The sequence below is a fragment of the Lepidochelys kempii genome, chromosome 1 (assembly GCF_965140265.1).
Source record: "Lepidochelys kempii isolate rLepKem1 chromosome 1, rLepKem1.hap2, whole genome shotgun sequence".
NCBI lineage: Eukaryota > Metazoa > Chordata > Testudines > Cheloniidae > Lepidochelys > Lepidochelys kempii.
In genome coordinates this window covers 231,462,049-231,479,362 of record NC_133256.1, presented here as the reverse complement: position 1 = coordinate 231,479,362, position 17,314 = coordinate 231,462,049, and the positions used below count along the sequence as shown (strand labels likewise).

General features: G+C 39.9%; 1 protein-coding gene across 8 annotated transcripts in view; it reads left to right on the top strand.

The window, feature by feature from the left end:
* ABCC9 (ATP binding cassette subfamily C member 9) overlaps positions 1-17,314 on the top strand; it is a 136,167-nt gene that overhangs the window by 48,712 nt on the left and 70,141 nt on the right. For all 8 annotated transcript variants that reach the window (XM_073318030.1, XM_073318019.1, XM_073318047.1 and 5 more), the window contains 7 exons: positions 470-667; positions 5,623-5,787; positions 6,787-6,942; positions 9,896-10,030; positions 11,807-11,969; positions 12,699-12,739; positions 13,406-13,548. In XM_073318030.1, the coding sequence (XP_073174131.1) occupies positions 470-667; positions 5,623-5,787; positions 6,787-6,942; positions 9,896-10,030; positions 11,807-11,969; positions 12,699-12,739; positions 13,406-13,548 (1,001 nt within the window). The remainder of the gene's footprint in view (positions 1-469; positions 668-5,622; positions 5,788-6,786; positions 6,943-9,895; positions 10,031-11,806; positions 11,970-12,698; positions 12,740-13,405; positions 13,549-17,314) is intronic.

Genomic DNA, 17,314 nt, shown 5'->3' with positions numbered 1-17,314 from the left:
CAATAATCTCTACTCTTTCAAGAACTATTGACCTCACATAGAATCATAGAATCATAGAATATCAGGGTTGGAAGGGACCTCAGGAGGTCATCTAGTCTAACCCCCTGCTCAAAAGCAGGACCAATCCCCAATTAAATCATGAGCAAGGGTTTGATGGATCAGGCCTTCTACGAATGACAATGATTAATAGCAGTCTGTGGCTACATCTGACTATTCATAGAAGCAAAATAGTGTTATAACTTTGAGGACAAAACATAATAAGCAAGATGGATGTGTTTTGGGGTGAGTTTGTTGTGAAGATCATTTGAAAATCGATCAAACTGTCTATCTTGTCTTTCTACCTAATCGAATTTATAACCCCTCCATGAAACACTTGGGCATCCAACAAGGCGTAAGAGCAATAAAATGGAAGCTGCCATTAACTGCAAGTGAGACTAATTCTTGGTGCATTGATTCCTTTGTTTTCCAGAAAAAGGTGGCAAACCAGCCGAATCAGATTCCCTCTATATGGTTAGCAATGTACAGGGCTTTTGGACGGCCAATCCTTCTCAGCAGCACCTTCCGTTACTTGGCTGACCTGTTGGGTTTTGCTGGGCCACTATGCATTTCTGGCATAGTCCAGAGCTTCCAAAATACTAGCCAAAATGCTACAAACACAACTGGAAAAGTAAGTTGGCAACATGAATTAAAAGAATTGGTTTGGTATCAGTTTTTGATATATGTGAGGCTGTCTGTGTTTCTGACTATGTATTCTTATTGGCGCATTATTACCATTTTGTTTCTTTCATTATTTCTGTCAAGTGAAATGGGAGTTTGTTGAAGGGGCTGCTAGATTATCAGCCTTGGAAGTTGAAGTGCTCTGTTGTCACAGTATAAACACAGCAGAGGCAGTGGCAATGCAAGCTTCCCTATACTGCTCTGCTGATGTCTGGCTCTGTCCCACCTCCTGGTTAAGTAGCTGAGGGGCAGCTACTAGAGGCTTGTAAGAAGAGATTAGATAAAATGCTTGTGGGACTAGGAGAGGAAATTCCTGCTATACCTGCAGGATTAGACCACATGACTGGAATTCTGCATGAGACAGAAAGTTAAGGGAGTGGAAGGACTTGATTCTACAAACCTTTACATGTTGTAGAGGGGAGATGCACCTAGTGATGTGTGCAAACAGGCAGAGCAGGTGTTCAGGAAGCAACCAAATGGTTTAGTGAAGGGCACTCAAAGCTCAGCATGGTCAGCTGGCACTAGTGTCCATACCCTTTCTGCACGAATGTGTGGCATTCAAAAGGAGGTATATTGGTCGATGGAGCCTGGTGCAATGGTGTTGAGCCATTGTCCAGACTGTGGAAATGAAGTACTTAGTAGCTATTGACTTGGTAAACCAGTACTCCTGTTAAGGGCTGGTACATATCCAGTGCCACACTGTTCCATGAATCTCGATAAATGATAAGGGCTTTACCAAGCTCGGTAGCTATCAAGCTCCCATCCAGATCAAGCCCTCATACAATAATTTTAGGAAAGCGCGGGTAAGATAAGGATGATTACTAGAGACACCCAAACATTGCAAAGAATTACACACAAATATTCTAGCACATTTTAAAAACAAATTCACTTTGTCTGGGCCTTTGTGCCTCTTGTGTGCCCGCTTTGCATGAATGTTGTAGCAGACAGTTTAACGGGCTTTGAATTTGGGTTCTAAGCCTGGCTTTGCCACAGACTCACTCTGTCACTTTGGGCAAGCCATTTAGGGCCTGATTTTCAGAGGTGCTGATTGCCCTCACAGTGGTGGGTGATTTAAAAACCAGTCTCTTAACACTTGTGTGCCTTAATTTCCCAACAGGTAAAAAGGGGATAATAGTATTTATTAATCTCATATTAGCTTGAACCATAATCCATTAATTGTTGTGTATATTATGAGATCCTTGGATTGAAGACTATGGCAGTGCAAAGTACTTCACTATACCCGTTGAAAAGCTATAGAAGGGCAAATGTCTAATTTGCCTTCTAGCTCTCATCTAATTTCAGTTGTCACTGTGAGTGCTGTATGACTGTATTCTGTAGAACATCTCCTATCATATAGCAACTTTCTGTCAAATAGCAACTACCAGAAAACTAGTGAAAGGGAAGGACAGATTTCTTTAAGAAAAGAATTACTTATTAACTGGTAGTAGAAGAGACTGAAGGAAGAAATCTTCCTACATCTTGCTTGTAATATGGAAACATCTCCACACACTTTGCACAGTCTGTGTTTAGAATTTGGATGGGCAAAATGGAAGTGTAATGGAATAATATTTTCCCTTTAAAACATACCCCTTGATTGTCATCACTTTGCTCCTTGGCTGTATAATTATGATGATGCTTTTGACTGGTACTTTGCATTTTGCATCAGACCGTCATTCAGTCACTGCAAGAGTGGAAGAGCTTCTAAATAAAGCTCTTCGTCATCACTGAACTTTAATGCATTGGATCAGAGCCACAGAGACAAAAGTCAAAGTACATTTTCTTCCTCAGAACCTTAAATTCTGATTTTATTGCACAATCAAAGAACGGGGTGTTTCACTTTGGAAGTGATAACCTTTAGCTCTTAAATTTGGGAAACCACAGGGTCTTTACCCCTGTTTTCATTCTCTGTGCTCCTTTTCAGTGTCTCCGTTTTCTGTCATTTTAATTAATGCTGGCTGGGGCAAACATATTTTGAAGTTTGTGAATTTAATGGGTACTCAGAATAAATGGAGAACTTGAAACTTCTGCCAGAGAAGTCAGATTGGCGTGGTGACTCTTGGCCTGCTTTCAAAACGCAGTTACTTTTAATTAATGGATTTTGATAAACTTACTCCCCGTTGCCCTTCCCATTTTGTTTCTCTTTTAAATTCTCTACCAATTTTAATTAAGCTCTTATTCCTATCCCTCCCATCATCCTCTTATCTGAGAACTTCACAAACATTAATTAGTGTATCTACACATCCCCCCTTGAGGTAGGACAGTATTATTATCCCCATTGTACATGTAGAGAGCTGAGGCACAGACAGAAATTAAGAGCTAACTTTTCAAAGGTATTTAGGTTCCTAAAGATGTAGATAGGCACCTAATGGAATTCTCAAAAGTGTATAAGCAGGTTAGGTGCCTAACTGTCATTGACTTCAATGGGACTTTGGTGCCAAATGTGCTTAAGCAGTTCTGAAAATATCATGAAACATCTATATGCATCTTTCGATGTCTAAATACATTTGAAAACCTGGCCCTCAATAGATTGGTCAAGGTCATACGGGAAGCTTGTGGTAGAGTTGGGAATTGAACCCCCATCTCTCGGGGGTCAGTCACTGCTTTACCCACAAAATCCTCCTCCCCTTTGGTGAGAAACTGCATATGTCAGGGGAATGGGTATGCAATGGGGTGTGGGTGAGGGGACTGAAATAAGCCAGCATGGGCAGAGCAGAGTACTTCTTGCCAGCAATCTAATAGCAGAGCACAATAATCATGATTGATGAGAGAACCTTAAAGGGTCTGGAGATAGGGTCTGGATTCATACTTTTCCAAACCTCTTTCATCTGGAAATCAGGATGGAAATTTCATGAGAACAGGCTTTTTGTAACAGTTCCAGTACATCCTGCTTCCAGCTGGATCAGAAATACCACAAGAACAGCTTTCCTTGCAATATTTTGGTACCTTCACTTCCCTTCTGGCTGAAACCAAGCAGCACAAAAAAGCATGATGGTAGGTATAGACTTTATTTGCTTGTTTTATATTCCTGAAAGGAAATTTATTACATAAAAAACACATAAAATATCAATAACCATCCCAAGATAATAAAAGTTTTCTTCTGTCGGCTGCTATGTGGTCTATGTGAAATGAGCTCCTATTTCTAGTGGGTAGGTGTCTTCAGCCAGGAAAATACGCAGCAGAGAAGTCAAGGGCAAAATGGGCCGGGTGAATAAACTATTCTGTTACCTCCTAGGATGTGCATTGGTGGGACAGTTGAAGAAAGCTTGCACTGCTGTTTGCCTGTGCTGTACCTGCGATATGGATAATTAAAAGGCATGAGTCTCCAGGACTGTCAACCCAACCCCTATGAACAGTGATATTCACTCAATGAAACCAAGGGCTTAGAAGAAAAATAAAACCCTGCCAGTACCTGTTGTGCAGTTATTGATTCTCTGCTAAATGTTGTCACTCCTGACTTGCCCATTGCTGCCAGAAGACAAAGGCCTGTGTTTCACATCCAGCAGACGCAGGAGACCTTAGTGTTCGTTTTTAAATTGAAGTTGTGTTGCTAACGGTTTGAAGAAAATTGGGTGAAAAATATCATTCAACCATCTTTTTTTGTGCCACTGCATGGCTCTGTGATCCATTGAGGTGTTTATAAAAGGAAAGCTTGCAATCTGCCAAATCTAAATATGTCACCTGTGGCTGCTACATTCATCCAGTGGGCAGAGTGTTGGGCCCCATGGGTCGAAGGTATGGAACACTTAGACCAAGTTCCACAGAGGAATAAGAAACTATTTGTCCCTGCCCTTCCTTTTCAGCTTCAACCCTACAGATTCTTTCACTGTGACTCTTGCTGCCAGACTCAGTTTCCTCCCTGCCTCCCAATAAATCCCTCTAGTAGGACCATAGTGTGTTCTGTGACACATGCATGCTCATGCAAGGCAAAAGGTGGTGTAAGGCACCCCCTTACTCCCTGGCATGGCCTACCCACATCATGGATCACAGTATAGAGGAGGAGGGAAGCAGCCCTTGTAGGGATGTTACTTCCCCTCCCACAGAAGAGGGTTAGAGGCAGGCTGGGGGAGCTTTGACTCTTCCTTTCCCCAGGGCACCAGCCAATGCAGCTGGAGAGGTGCAGAGGGGGACATGATCCATGCCAGGACTAAGGTTGGTGCAAATTATCTCTGCTCTGGAGGAAGGGGAGAAAAAGGGAGCCACTAGAGCTAGTTGAAAAAATTTCAAATGTTTTGATTTTTCATTGAAAATTACAGACACATTTTTGCACAAAATTTTGAAGAACTGAAGAATTTGAAGAACCTAAGAAAAGCACCAAATGTCACAAGACTCATGATAAAATTTCAAGAGCTGGCAACACTGCCTTTGTGTTGAGCATGCCGATTTGGTGCTCATCTCCCTATACCCGTTCTCTGGCCCAAGGAGCAGATCAACAACCAATTCACTCAGCATTAAGGCATTAACTGCTTCTCCCAGACCCTGAGTGCCAGAATCTTGGACCTCAGTATTCTGGCTTTTTCCATCAGTGGTGCGAAGTATTGTAATGAACTGCCTGGATGTGTAGTTGAACTGCTGGCCTCAGTTTGGAATCAGAACTGCCTTTCATAGTCTCTGTTCTGCTAAGAGCAATGCTCCTTCAGCACACGTGTTAAATGCCTGGGTACTTTTGGAACAGGAACATCTGGGTTCTATCCCTATGGTTGCATAGAAGTTCCAAGTGGCCCTAGTATGCAACATAGTCAGAACTGTGGTTTTATAGGTAGCATGGCTTTTCTACAGTATTATTAATCCTATTGTTAATCCATCATGAAAACAATCTTCTGATTTCCAATGTCCAAATAACAGAGCATCTTTCCAACATTTTATATAGTTGTCCAAAAAACTTTTATTTTCTCTCTTTCTTTTTAGTCTAAGGAGACATCAAATTCATACCTCTCCTCACAGGATTTTCTCGGAAATGTTTATGTCCTAGCAGTTCTTCTCTTCCTGGCCCTTATCCTGCAGAGGACGTTTCTGCAGGCTTCCTACTATGTTACCATAGAAACCGGCATCAACCTGCGAGGTGCCTTACTGGTGAGTAAGACATTGTTTCTGAGATCGGCATGCTGTAAAATGCCCTAGTAATGGCTTCACATTTTATTCTTTCATTTATCTTGTCCTTTATCTGTGTGATGTTTAACCACAGCTGAGGATTGGTACCACAATATCTTCTGGAGCTTAAAGCTTTTGCAGATCTGAACCCTGCTAGTTTTAAACTGCCTCTGCTGTAGACTGAAAACCTTTGTTTTACTCCAAACCCTATATTCTGCTCTGGGAGTGTAGTCCCAAAATCTCTCCTGAACTCAGGTCTCCTGTTTGGCTATACGAAATGCTCTCCACCAGGTCACTTTCAGCCTAGCTTCCCTTTATTTACTGCTTACTGCTTGAAAACTTAATAGAAAACATGAGAGAAACTCATTTTATAATGACAGGTTTCAGAGTAGCAGCCGTGTTAGTCTGTATCCTCAAAAAGAAAAGAAGTACTTGTAGCACCTTAGAGACCAACAAATTTATTTGAGCATAAGCTTTCATGAGCTTTTCATGACATTTTTCTTTTCATTCTATAATGACAGGGTTTCCACCTGCCAGTTACTGTAATTGCTCCTAATTTTAGATTTGTCTGAACTTATGTTAAACTTTATTTATATTTTTTCATCAAAAATAAGCTGTATTCCTTCTTATCCCATATCCCTATTCTCTACACTCTGCTGTCATTTTTGTTATGTTATTGCTCTCATAGGAGCACCACTCCTGCAGCCCTTGCTCAGAAGAGCAGTCCCATCAGGCCAAATTCATTGCTGCTGAATGAGGTCTGTGTAGTCACACCATGGAGACATTTTGCCCAGTGGGACTGCTTTTAATGGCTGCAGGAGTAACAAAAAATTGAGGCAATAATTCTACTATTTAACCTCTATTTTCAAAAATCTCTCTCTCTGTTTGGCAGCTGCAGGAATGGACAATCTCTGTTACTGACATTTGCAATGTCTGGTTGCTATTGTAACTTTATATACTGTACTTTATTCCTCTCTCCAGGCAATGATATACAATAAGATCCTGAGGCTTTCCACATCCAACTTGTCAATGGGAGAGATGACCTTGGGACAGATCAATAACTTGGTTGCCATCGAAACAAATCAGCTGATGTGGTTCTTGTTTCTGTGTCCCAATCTCTGGGCTATGCCCGTTCAGGTAGAGCATCAAAGTAAGGGCCTAATTTTTAGAAGAAACCCCCCCCTGAAAACAGAAGATATTTTTAAAGCAATGTACATCTTTGAGACTCTTTCAAAAAAAAAAAGGGGGAATTATAGCATTGGACTATAGTTACAAATGAAGAGCTGTGGCCAGGAGGAGAACTCAAGGGCAGAACTGCTGTTCACAGTCTCCTCCAAAGGCTATGAAGCAGTATCGCTGCAGGCCAGTGGGGAGAGATTTTTCTGGGTAATATTTACAAGCCCGGAGAATGGTCTGAATTTTAGTGTGGATTACCTGTCTTTCCCACAGCCCCTATTTACCTTCCTCTGCTCATATGTGTTCCGCAACTGCCACAAGTAATCTGTGCAGGCAGCTATGGTGAACCAAAATATTGCTGGGTTTGCAGAATTCATTTGCAGCTGTTTCATGGGGCAAGAGTGAAGAGTGTCAGAACTGGGCCCTTAATTCTGTGATCCTGTATTGCAAAGAAGGTATGGTATGTCAAGTGTTATAATGTCAGAAAGTGTGGTTGGTGAGCCACAGAAAGGAACACTGATTTGAGTGTTGAGAGCTAAACAGGTGCACTAGTTATCATAAATTTCTAGTTCTAAACATCTGGTTCTAATCCAATCTGGGTTGTGTACAGCAGAAGAACAGATGAATCAGAAGGAAGGAAAAAAAATATTAGAGTTGGAGTAGCTGAATTTTCAAATGTGAGGAAGCAATTTAGGAGCCTAAGTCCCATTGACTTTCAATAAGACTTAGGCTCCTAAGATATTTTTGAAAAATTTACTCTTGGGCTTCTTAGTGGGGATGGGTAGGTCATAACTTATAGGCATTATTAACAGCTGTCAAGGAAAAATAACAGGAATGAAAGCTTTGATAAATTAGATCTACATTGTAAATTCATGGCACTATATAAGTCCTCCATAATAATGAAGGGAACATCCTCTTTTGTCATTTGTTCATTTTTAGCAGGGTCATCAAAGAGAATGTATGCTGAAAAAACAGACAATAAAGGGCCTGGATGGCATAAGGGATTAGTAACTATACAGACATTTTCACCTATACATCACTGCTTCAACTTGGCTGTCTTAGAAGTGTCCAAAGGGGGTTACCATATGAAGGTTTTTTCGGTTGGTCTTTGTTAATTGAACTGCTGGTCACTCTCAGGCCAATTGTATGTAGCTTAAATTGTATGTAGCATAATGGTCACCTTTTTATCAATCTCAGGAAAATGACAAGGACTGAATAGATATAGAAACTGAAATATCTTCTTAATCCATGGAGGTGATCCCACCAGGAAGGTGAAAGGACTGTCTGAGGAAGTTTCTATTGCCACTTCCTTTGCTGTTCCTCCAGCTCAGGGAGCAACAGGACCTAACTGAAAACACACTTAACGGGCAGTATTTTAATTGACTTCAGTAGGCTTTGAATGAATGTCCTTGGGATATGGATGTCTTTCTCAGAGATCTTCTGTTGCTCACACAGAAGTTATGGGTTTGATGCAGAGTTTATTGGGTGATCTCCTCTGGCCTGTGTGATGCAGGAAGTCAAATTAAATGATCATAATGGCCCCTTCTGGCCTTGAAATCTGTGAACTGTTGTCAAGCCAGTAGCTGACACTAGCATTTAAAAAAACGAAAGTAAAAATGATAAAGTGTGTATATTATATTGTTGAAGTTTTTTTCATTGTCAAAGCATTGGGCAGCTGCTGGTATCAACAATTCACATGGTGGAGTAACAAATATTTCTGCATCAGCAGTTCAATTGGCTTCTTTCTTTCTTTCTTTCTTTCTTTCTTTCTTTCTTTCTTTCTTTCTTTCTTTCTTTCTTTCTTTCTTTCTCTGTAAAAAGACAAGGAATTAACAGTTGCTAACTATGGGCTAGAAAGTGATTCCCCCTAATGCAGTCAGGAAGGGGAATATGGGTACCGTCTCATCCCGAAGCAGAGGAATTGGACCCCTGAGGGATGTTTCTGAGGAACAGTGACTTCCAATGCTACTCCTGGGGCAAGGCAGTTTATGGCTGAGGCTGATGTTACAATCTAATCCTAAGTATAACATCATCAAACCATATCCTGCTGGTCTTGAATAAAGATTGTGGGTTGAGCCTACAAATAGCTGAGTATATCCAACAAAGTGCTGAGCACCCTCAAAGGCACCTGAAAGGACGGACTGGCCCTGAGTAAGGACAGCAGGATTTGCCTCAGGCCCGAATTGCCACTAGGCACCTCGTTTATCTTTATGCTAAGGAAAGGATTTTTATGTATGTAAATAATACTCTGCAAAATCTTAAACATGACTGGATTTTAGTGGTTTGACTATGCAATGGAAAGACATGGTTAATTGAATTCATTAGCTAACTGAAAAGGTGAAACAAATAAAAGTAGGGAATCAATCCCGCATGCCCTTTCTGACATGAGTGGCCCTTATTTATAACAGTACTTCCCCTGGCCCTGATTCTCTTTTACAGTAGGACTCTCTCTGGCAGTGCAAAGGTACCTTAAGTTGAATGTAAATGTAATTTATACTCACTTTAAGGCCCCTTTAAGTGGTGTAAAAGGGCTTTTGTACAAATGAGAATCAAGCCCAGTGACTCCAGAGCACTACTGGCTTAACAGCTAATATGTCACTGCATGCTTGACTCTTTGGGGCAGGCACTATCTTTTCATTCTATGTTTGTACAGCACCTAGCACATTGGAGTCCTTGTCCATGACTAGGATAGCTAGGTGCTGCCACAATACAAATAAATAATGATAATAAAGGTTTGTAGAAACTTTCCCTAGAATTTCAAAACTTAACTTCTAAAGTAAATTAGAAGTGAGGTTTTATTTAAATTAATGCAAATTATATGTATTATTAGACTATATAGCCTGAGAGGATTTTTTTTCGCCTTGTAGGGGTCTTGAAATGTATTGTTCTTCCTATGTGTCTTTTTCCTCCTTAGATCATAATGGGCGTGATCCTACTCTATAACTTACTTGGAGTAAGTGCATTGGTTGGTGCTGCTGTTATTGTATTGCTCGCTCCAATACAGTATTTCATAGCTACAAAGTTGGCTGAGGCTCAGAAGAGCACTCTTGTAAGTAACTTATTTTAGTGATGCCTGTGGTCCAGTAGTTAAAGCAGAGAACCTGGAATTGGGAGTTCTGGATTCTATTCCTGGTTTTTTAAATAATTTGCTGTGTAAATTTGGGTAAGCCATTTAACTCTTTTGTCCCTCAGTTTTCAGATCTGTAAAATAAAAGTCGTAATATTTGCCGACTTCACAAGTTGTTTGCAAAGTTATTTGCGATCCTCAGATGAAAGATGCTATAAAAGAACAAAGTATTATAGAAAACTCAGAACTATTTTTGGGGAATGTTTATTATTAATGAAATTAACCACATAATTAATTTTGATTTTTAAATTTTTATTTATTTTTGGGCTGCCAACAAATAACTTCAGTGTAATACAATGGTGACTGTACAATGGTAACATTTTCAACTGTTTTTTAAGAGGTGCATTAAATGCAATATATATTACACACTTTAGCTGGTGTTACCAATACACAGAGTTACACTCTTGCTGGCATTCCTGATTACTACTGAGTTCTGATCATTTGAATACCCTCTTCTCCAATATTCATCTATAACAATGACATCAAAGATACCCCACTGCGCATGTTCAGTGAGCGCATTGGGGAAAGAAGGAGAAAGAAATATCTAACTTTTAGCATAATTCTTCTGAATTGTGATTGAAGTTGTACAGAATGGGGAGCTCCTTAACAAGATAGGCACTCATGAGACCATTTATTGCTCAGTGAAATTTGCATGGAAGAAATTCACTCCTGCACTGAGGGCCAGCACAAAGCTTATGAACCACTCAGGTCCTTCTTAAGCCTTGAAAATGAGGACTTAGGCCCTGGTCCTCAAATGTATTTAGGATCCTAACTTGTATGGAAATCTGTGGAAGTTAGGAGCCTAAATACCTTTTGAGGATCTGGGGCTAGGTTCTGATTCAGCAGTTCATCCCTTGTCAGCAAAACACTTAAGCACATGATTAAATACTGTACTAAACTTGGGCCTTAAAGTGGTATATGCACCTTGTGCTGACTCTTTCTACAGAGGTGAATTTCACCCCATCTGAATAGCTTGATCACATCTATGACCATCTATGCTTTAGATGTCATGGAGCCTGTTGTTTTCTAATTCAAATGATGTACTGTATGGAATCTCAGCAATTAATAAAAATGATAAAATATAGAAATGAAATATTAAATCATGTGAATAAGTCCTTTTGAAATAGATCACATCAACTACTGTATAACACTCCACCCAAAAGTCTTTTGTATTTCTGAATAACCTCCGTACTCATATTGGATCAGTCCCTATTGCACACTCTCCATCAATGGGAAATGATGCTACAGTCTAATAAAGATCATCATTGGAAATTTATCTTGATACTTACCCTAAGTTTACATTTTCTTAATACCTAGACTGTTACCATCTCCCCCTCATATCTTAATTGTCAGGTTTTTCTTCAGTATTATCTCTTCCCAGGTTTCATTCTCCATTTAAATACATAGGCTTCGGGTTATTTTCCCCAAGACATATTAGTTTTAATTTTTTTCAATGTAAAATCACTTTTATTTTCTTCTCATGACTTTAAAGTCTCTAAAATCTTCAAGGAACATGAAATGGTAAACTATTTAATTATGTATAGTACTTAGAGGTATATCCTAGGTCATGAGTAAACCCAGTTGCAATACTTTGGCTAATTTTAGAACACAAGTGATAGAAAAAAGCATTCTTAATAAAAATAATTTTAAATAATATTAATTTCGTAATTTGTGATTTCTTACTTTTTTAATGTAAAGGATTATTCTACTGAGAGATTAAAGAAAACCAATGAGATCTTGAAAGGCATTAAGTTGTTAAAGTTGTATGCCTGGGAGCACATATTTTGCACTAGCGTAGAGGAAACAAGAACCAAGGAGCTCATAAGTCTCAAAACCTTTGCGCTTTACACATCTCTTTCCAGTAAGTAATTCTGTTCTAGGGGCAATATCGTTTGTAACATAACTCTTAGATAATGGATTTATCTCTCAATAGTAAATTCCTTTTCAGACTTCAGTTGAAACAAGACGCCTGTACTTATGGCAGTGGCTATTGTGTTATGAAACATGATAGAAAATAAAAGACACGACAAATAACACAGCAGGAAGCTTGACATCATTTGGTGGATTTTTTTACTGTTAGTGTTTAACTTGTAAAAAAAAAATTTTAACCTTAATAATGAGATTTTACATTAATAAGTCCTGAGATAACATCAGCGGGTGTGATTGGGACAGAGATAAATTACGAACTAAAATCAATTACATTCCTTGTAATGAGGTAGAGGTGAGGGAAATGGCCCCAATATTTGTAGTAAATTGTTCTTTCAAAGCAATTTTTGCTGTGATACATTATAATTTTACAGTTCAAAATATTTTTTTTTCAACTCACTAAAATGTAGAAACTATAACATTCCTTGATTTGTTTGTTTGTGTATTTAAGATCTAAGTCAGACATGGAAGGAAATTTTTTCCTGCTAAGGAGTTTTCCTTTGGGAGTTTTAATGATAGGAAACAATGTTTGAGGTTGAAGTCCTCTACTAACATATTATTTAACTGACTATGCTTGGGTTTGGTATAAAGTATTGCAAATTAATATTAAGATAATTTTTGTACAGTTCAAATAGTCCAATGCATATTTTATTTCTTTCCACAGTTTTTATGAATGCAGCCATCCCAATAGCAGCTGTTCTTGCAGTAAGAAAATATTTTTCCCCTTTATCTGAAAATAAATTAAAAACACTGTGATTGTTTATATAGGACCTACTTTTCACAGAAACTGTATGTGAATTAGTATGTCCCTGCTGTCTGCCTAGCAGTATTACACTAACAATCTCAATTCCCAAATGTGAATTTACAACACCTGAGATTTGGACTTGTGAAAAAGGAAGCAAACAAAAAGCAACATTAATTTCAGTCTCCCGCAGAAACCAAACAGAATATCTAAATGTGGCTGAACTGGAAAGGGACAGACTAGGTTTGAGAATATCTTATTTTGGGCTTTGTATTTTGGGGTGTTGCTGTTCCATTGTCTATGGGTGAAATTCACTCTGGGCCCAGTACAAGGCCTAGACAATTTAAATCCTCAAAATAAGTCATAAAGTTGGACTTAAGTGGGACATAAGTTTGCATTAGCCCTTTGCACAAAAATGAATTTCATGACTCATCCACTAGGGAAATACCTTTACCCTTCATGCTGGGCAGTAAGAAATGTTTATGCACCAAACACCGAGGTCCTTTTTCAGTTCATACTCAGCCTCTACTCAGGCAAAATATTTTGATCGGTGTGTTTCCCCCTGTTTTGAGCCAGCCTATGTAGCATGGCATCCTTTTCACTAATCTTCCCTTGTTTTGATGTGACAGACCTTTGTGACCTATGAATATCAAAATGAAACAACACTGCAGCCAGCACAGGCCTTTGCATCACTGTCATTGTTTCACATCCTGGTCACACCACTGTTCCTGCTCTCCACCGTGGTTAGATTTGCAGTCAAGGCCATCATAAGGTATGGTTGAAACTATAATAAAGAACAGAATGATCAGTCATATAGATGAACATGATTTGTTGGGAAAGAGTCAACTTGGTTTTATAGAGGGAAATCATGCCTCACCAGTCTATTTAAATTCTTTACAGGGAGGGGGGTCAACAAGCATGTGGACAAGGGGGATCCAGTGGATACAGTGTACTTAGACTTTCAGAAAGCCTTTGACAAGGTCCCTTACCAAAAGCTCTTAAGCAAAGTAAGCAATCATGGGGTAAGAGGGAAGATCCTTTCATGGTTCAATAACTGGTTAAAAGACAGGAAACAAAGGGTAGGAATAAATGGTCAGTTTTCGAAATGGAGAGAGGTAAATAACAGGGTCCCTCAAGGGGCTGTACTGGGACTAGTACTGTTCAACATAGTCATAAATGATCTGGAAAAGAGGGTAAGCAGTGAGGTGGCAAAATTTGCAGATGATACAATATTACTCAAGGTAGTTAAGTCCAAATAGACTGCAAAGAGCTAAAAAAGAATCTCACAAGACTGGGTGACAAAATGGCAGATGAAATTTAGTGTTGATAAATGCAAAGTAATGCACATTAGAAAACATAATCCCAACTATACATACAAAAAAGATGGGATCTAAATTATCTGTTACTGCTCACAAAAGACATCTTGGAGTCGCTGTGGATAGTTCTCTGAAAACATCTGCTCAATGTGCAGCAGCAATCAAAAAAGCGAAGAAAATGTTAGAAACCATTAGGAAAGGGATAGCTAATAAAACGGAAAAGATCATAATGCCACTATATGAAGCCATGGTACGCTCACACCTTGAATACTGCATGCAGTTCTGGTTGCCCCATCTCAAAAAAGATGTATTAGAAATGGAAAAAGTTCAGAGAAGGGCAACAAAACTGATTAGGATATGGAACAGCTTCTGTATGAGGAGAGATTAAAAAGACTGGGACTTTTAAGCTTGGAAAAGAGACAACTAAAAGGGGATATGATAGAGGTCTATAAAATCATGAATATTGTGGAGAAAGTGAATAAGGAAGTATTATTTACCCTTTCACGTAACACAAGTACCAGGGGTCACCTGATGAAAACTATGCAGCAAGTTTAAAAGAAACAAAAGGAAGTACTTCTTCACACAGTACACAGTCAACCCGTGGAGCTCATTGTGAGGGGATATTGTGAAGGCCAAAAGTATAACTGGGTTCAAAAAAGAATTAGATAAGTTCATGAAAGATGGCTCCATCAGTGGCTATTAGCCAAGATGATCAGAGATACAACCCCATGCTCTGTGTGTCCCTAAACCTCTGACTGCCAGGTGCTGGGATTGGATGACAGTGGATAATTGCCCTGTTCTGTTCATTCCATCTGAAGCTTCTGGTATAGGCCACTGTCAGAAGACAGGATACTGGGCTAGATGGACCATTGATCTAACCCAGTACGGCCATTTTTATGTTCGTATATTAAAGAGATCTCTTTTACACTTCTCTGAGAAAGAGACAGGATGAAGGGGACTCAACTTGGTCATTCAAAATGGTGAAAAGGCATAAAGAAAATAGACCGGCCACTCCGTCTTACTGCATCATATGAGAACAAGGAAATGGTCAATAAAGTTAGTGGCTGGAAAAATTATAATCGAGGCAAATCTTGAAGTCCTGACTACAGGCCAGACTGTCCTGACTTGGATTGTAGCTCATGTCTTCCTTCCTATCCTCACCCATCATGCACTGGCCAGCCACAATTGCTCCCAGCTGGCTAGCAACACTAGAAGGAGAAGAGAGGGAGAAGCTGGGGGGTAAACAAAGTGAACGGGTTTGGCCCTTGACTTCAGGGAGAGCAGCCCACTCTTATTTCTCCCCATCGCAAGGGGTGGAATAGTGACTGTGCTTTATAATGGAATTCTATCCATAACACTGGGTCTCTTTTTGGAAAGGACCATTGGCATGAACAGAGGGGCAATTGCTCATCTGGAAAGCCATTCTAGTAATTAATGTTACACCAGGGACAGCGATGGAGTCACTCCTGCTGTGCACTGGTATAAGAATCAGACACTGGTATGAGTGGAGAATTCCCCAATAAGTCAGACTACCTAAGCAGGCCCGCCTTGCTTTTCTTCTCAGAAGCTATAAGCAGTGTAATTGCCCACAGTTACAAGGTAACACAGCTTTTTCTAAGCAAGAACATTTATTCTGGACGTGAAAGCATTACAGAGAAAATATATTAAAAAGAATCTACGCAAATGCTAATAAGCTGACCAGAGATCACCCCAGTTCCAACAAGGGCTCCGGTAGGAATCAGCCCTTCAAACTCCATCAGACTGTTTCTCTGTGGTTACAAGTTCATGACAGCATTGGCTCAGAACAAGCACTCCCATGAATCTGTGGGCTACTCCTTTATACAGTTTGGCCCTCTGATCTTGTCCTCATTTAACTGGTGATCAGCAGACAAAGGTCACCTCCTCAGGGTGAAGATTCAAAAGGCTGAGTTCTTGCATAACCAAGGGGTACATTTGCAAACAACTCCAAGAGATTTCCTGGGAAACGCACTTAACTTTAAAAGTTCATTCTTGTCCAACCCATTGTTTCAAATAGTCCTTTGAAGCTCATAACACTTCTCATTATATTAGCCATGTCTTCCCCCAGAGGCATTACATACAATCCCACAATAATACAGCAACATTTGCATTTTTAATACAAAGAACTCCTAAAATAGTTCAACTTAATTCAATACGTTTAAGTTAATTCAATGAGGTTTGTCCAGGATATAAGAGGAAACTGTCGTTTGTGCTACAAGGAGAAGCACGAATAGAAAATCATAGAAGTCACAAAATATGTGATTTTATCAAACTTTTCCATGATTCAGGTATGACATTTCCCAAAATATATAGCCTGACAAAACAGCTCCCCTAGTGGTGGGTGACTGAGCAATTCCTCTCCAGTTTGCTGATGAAGAGGCTGAAATGTATTGCCCTCCGTTGATTCTGCAGTGGCCTACGTGAAAGGAATTGCTGCCTCAGTGTCGTTACGCAGGTGTACGTGTCACAAAACTACCACCACAGCTGGCTCAAATTGACACCCTTGCTGACAGAGATGCCGTGCACCGACAGGATCTGAAAACGGAGCTAAACGTCCCACCCTCGTACATAGCCCCTCCGAGTCCAGGTTGAGGCACGCTGGCAAGGGGTTGTATGGTTGCTGCTGCCTCTGTTGGGTGGGTAACAATAACAGCAAATAACAAGCCCCAGGACACTAGTCTTCTGAGCCCGCCCTCACCATTCACCAGCACTCAGTTCACTAGCAAATTAAATGATCCATGTTTTGCTTTTGTTGAACGGGGAGCAGGGATACATCAGAGATTTTTCCTGGGTTTAAAATGATTTTGGACTCATGGAAAATCTCATGCCCCTTTCTTCATCACTCTAGCCTCCCCATCACTCCTCCTCCCTCTGTGCTATGTTTAGTGCTGTCCTAATATCCCCATGGTGTGTGTGTTTCACTTACTATCCTTAGCCACCCCAAAGGACGTTATTGAAAGACCCTGTTTGCCAAAACAAACCTCACCCATTGGAAAATTTATTTCCTATCATCTTTCTCCCATGAACCTAGAAACTCCCAAGTGCAGAGGCACAAGGAATGTGTGCTTGGCCACTCCATGGCCCCCATCATCAATCATATAAATTGATATGATTAAGTGCTTGTCCCTGGTATGAATAAGTGCTTATACTTTGGCCAGACCTGTTATTTCCCTTTAAGAATTAGCATAGCTCTGGTGGCAGAAG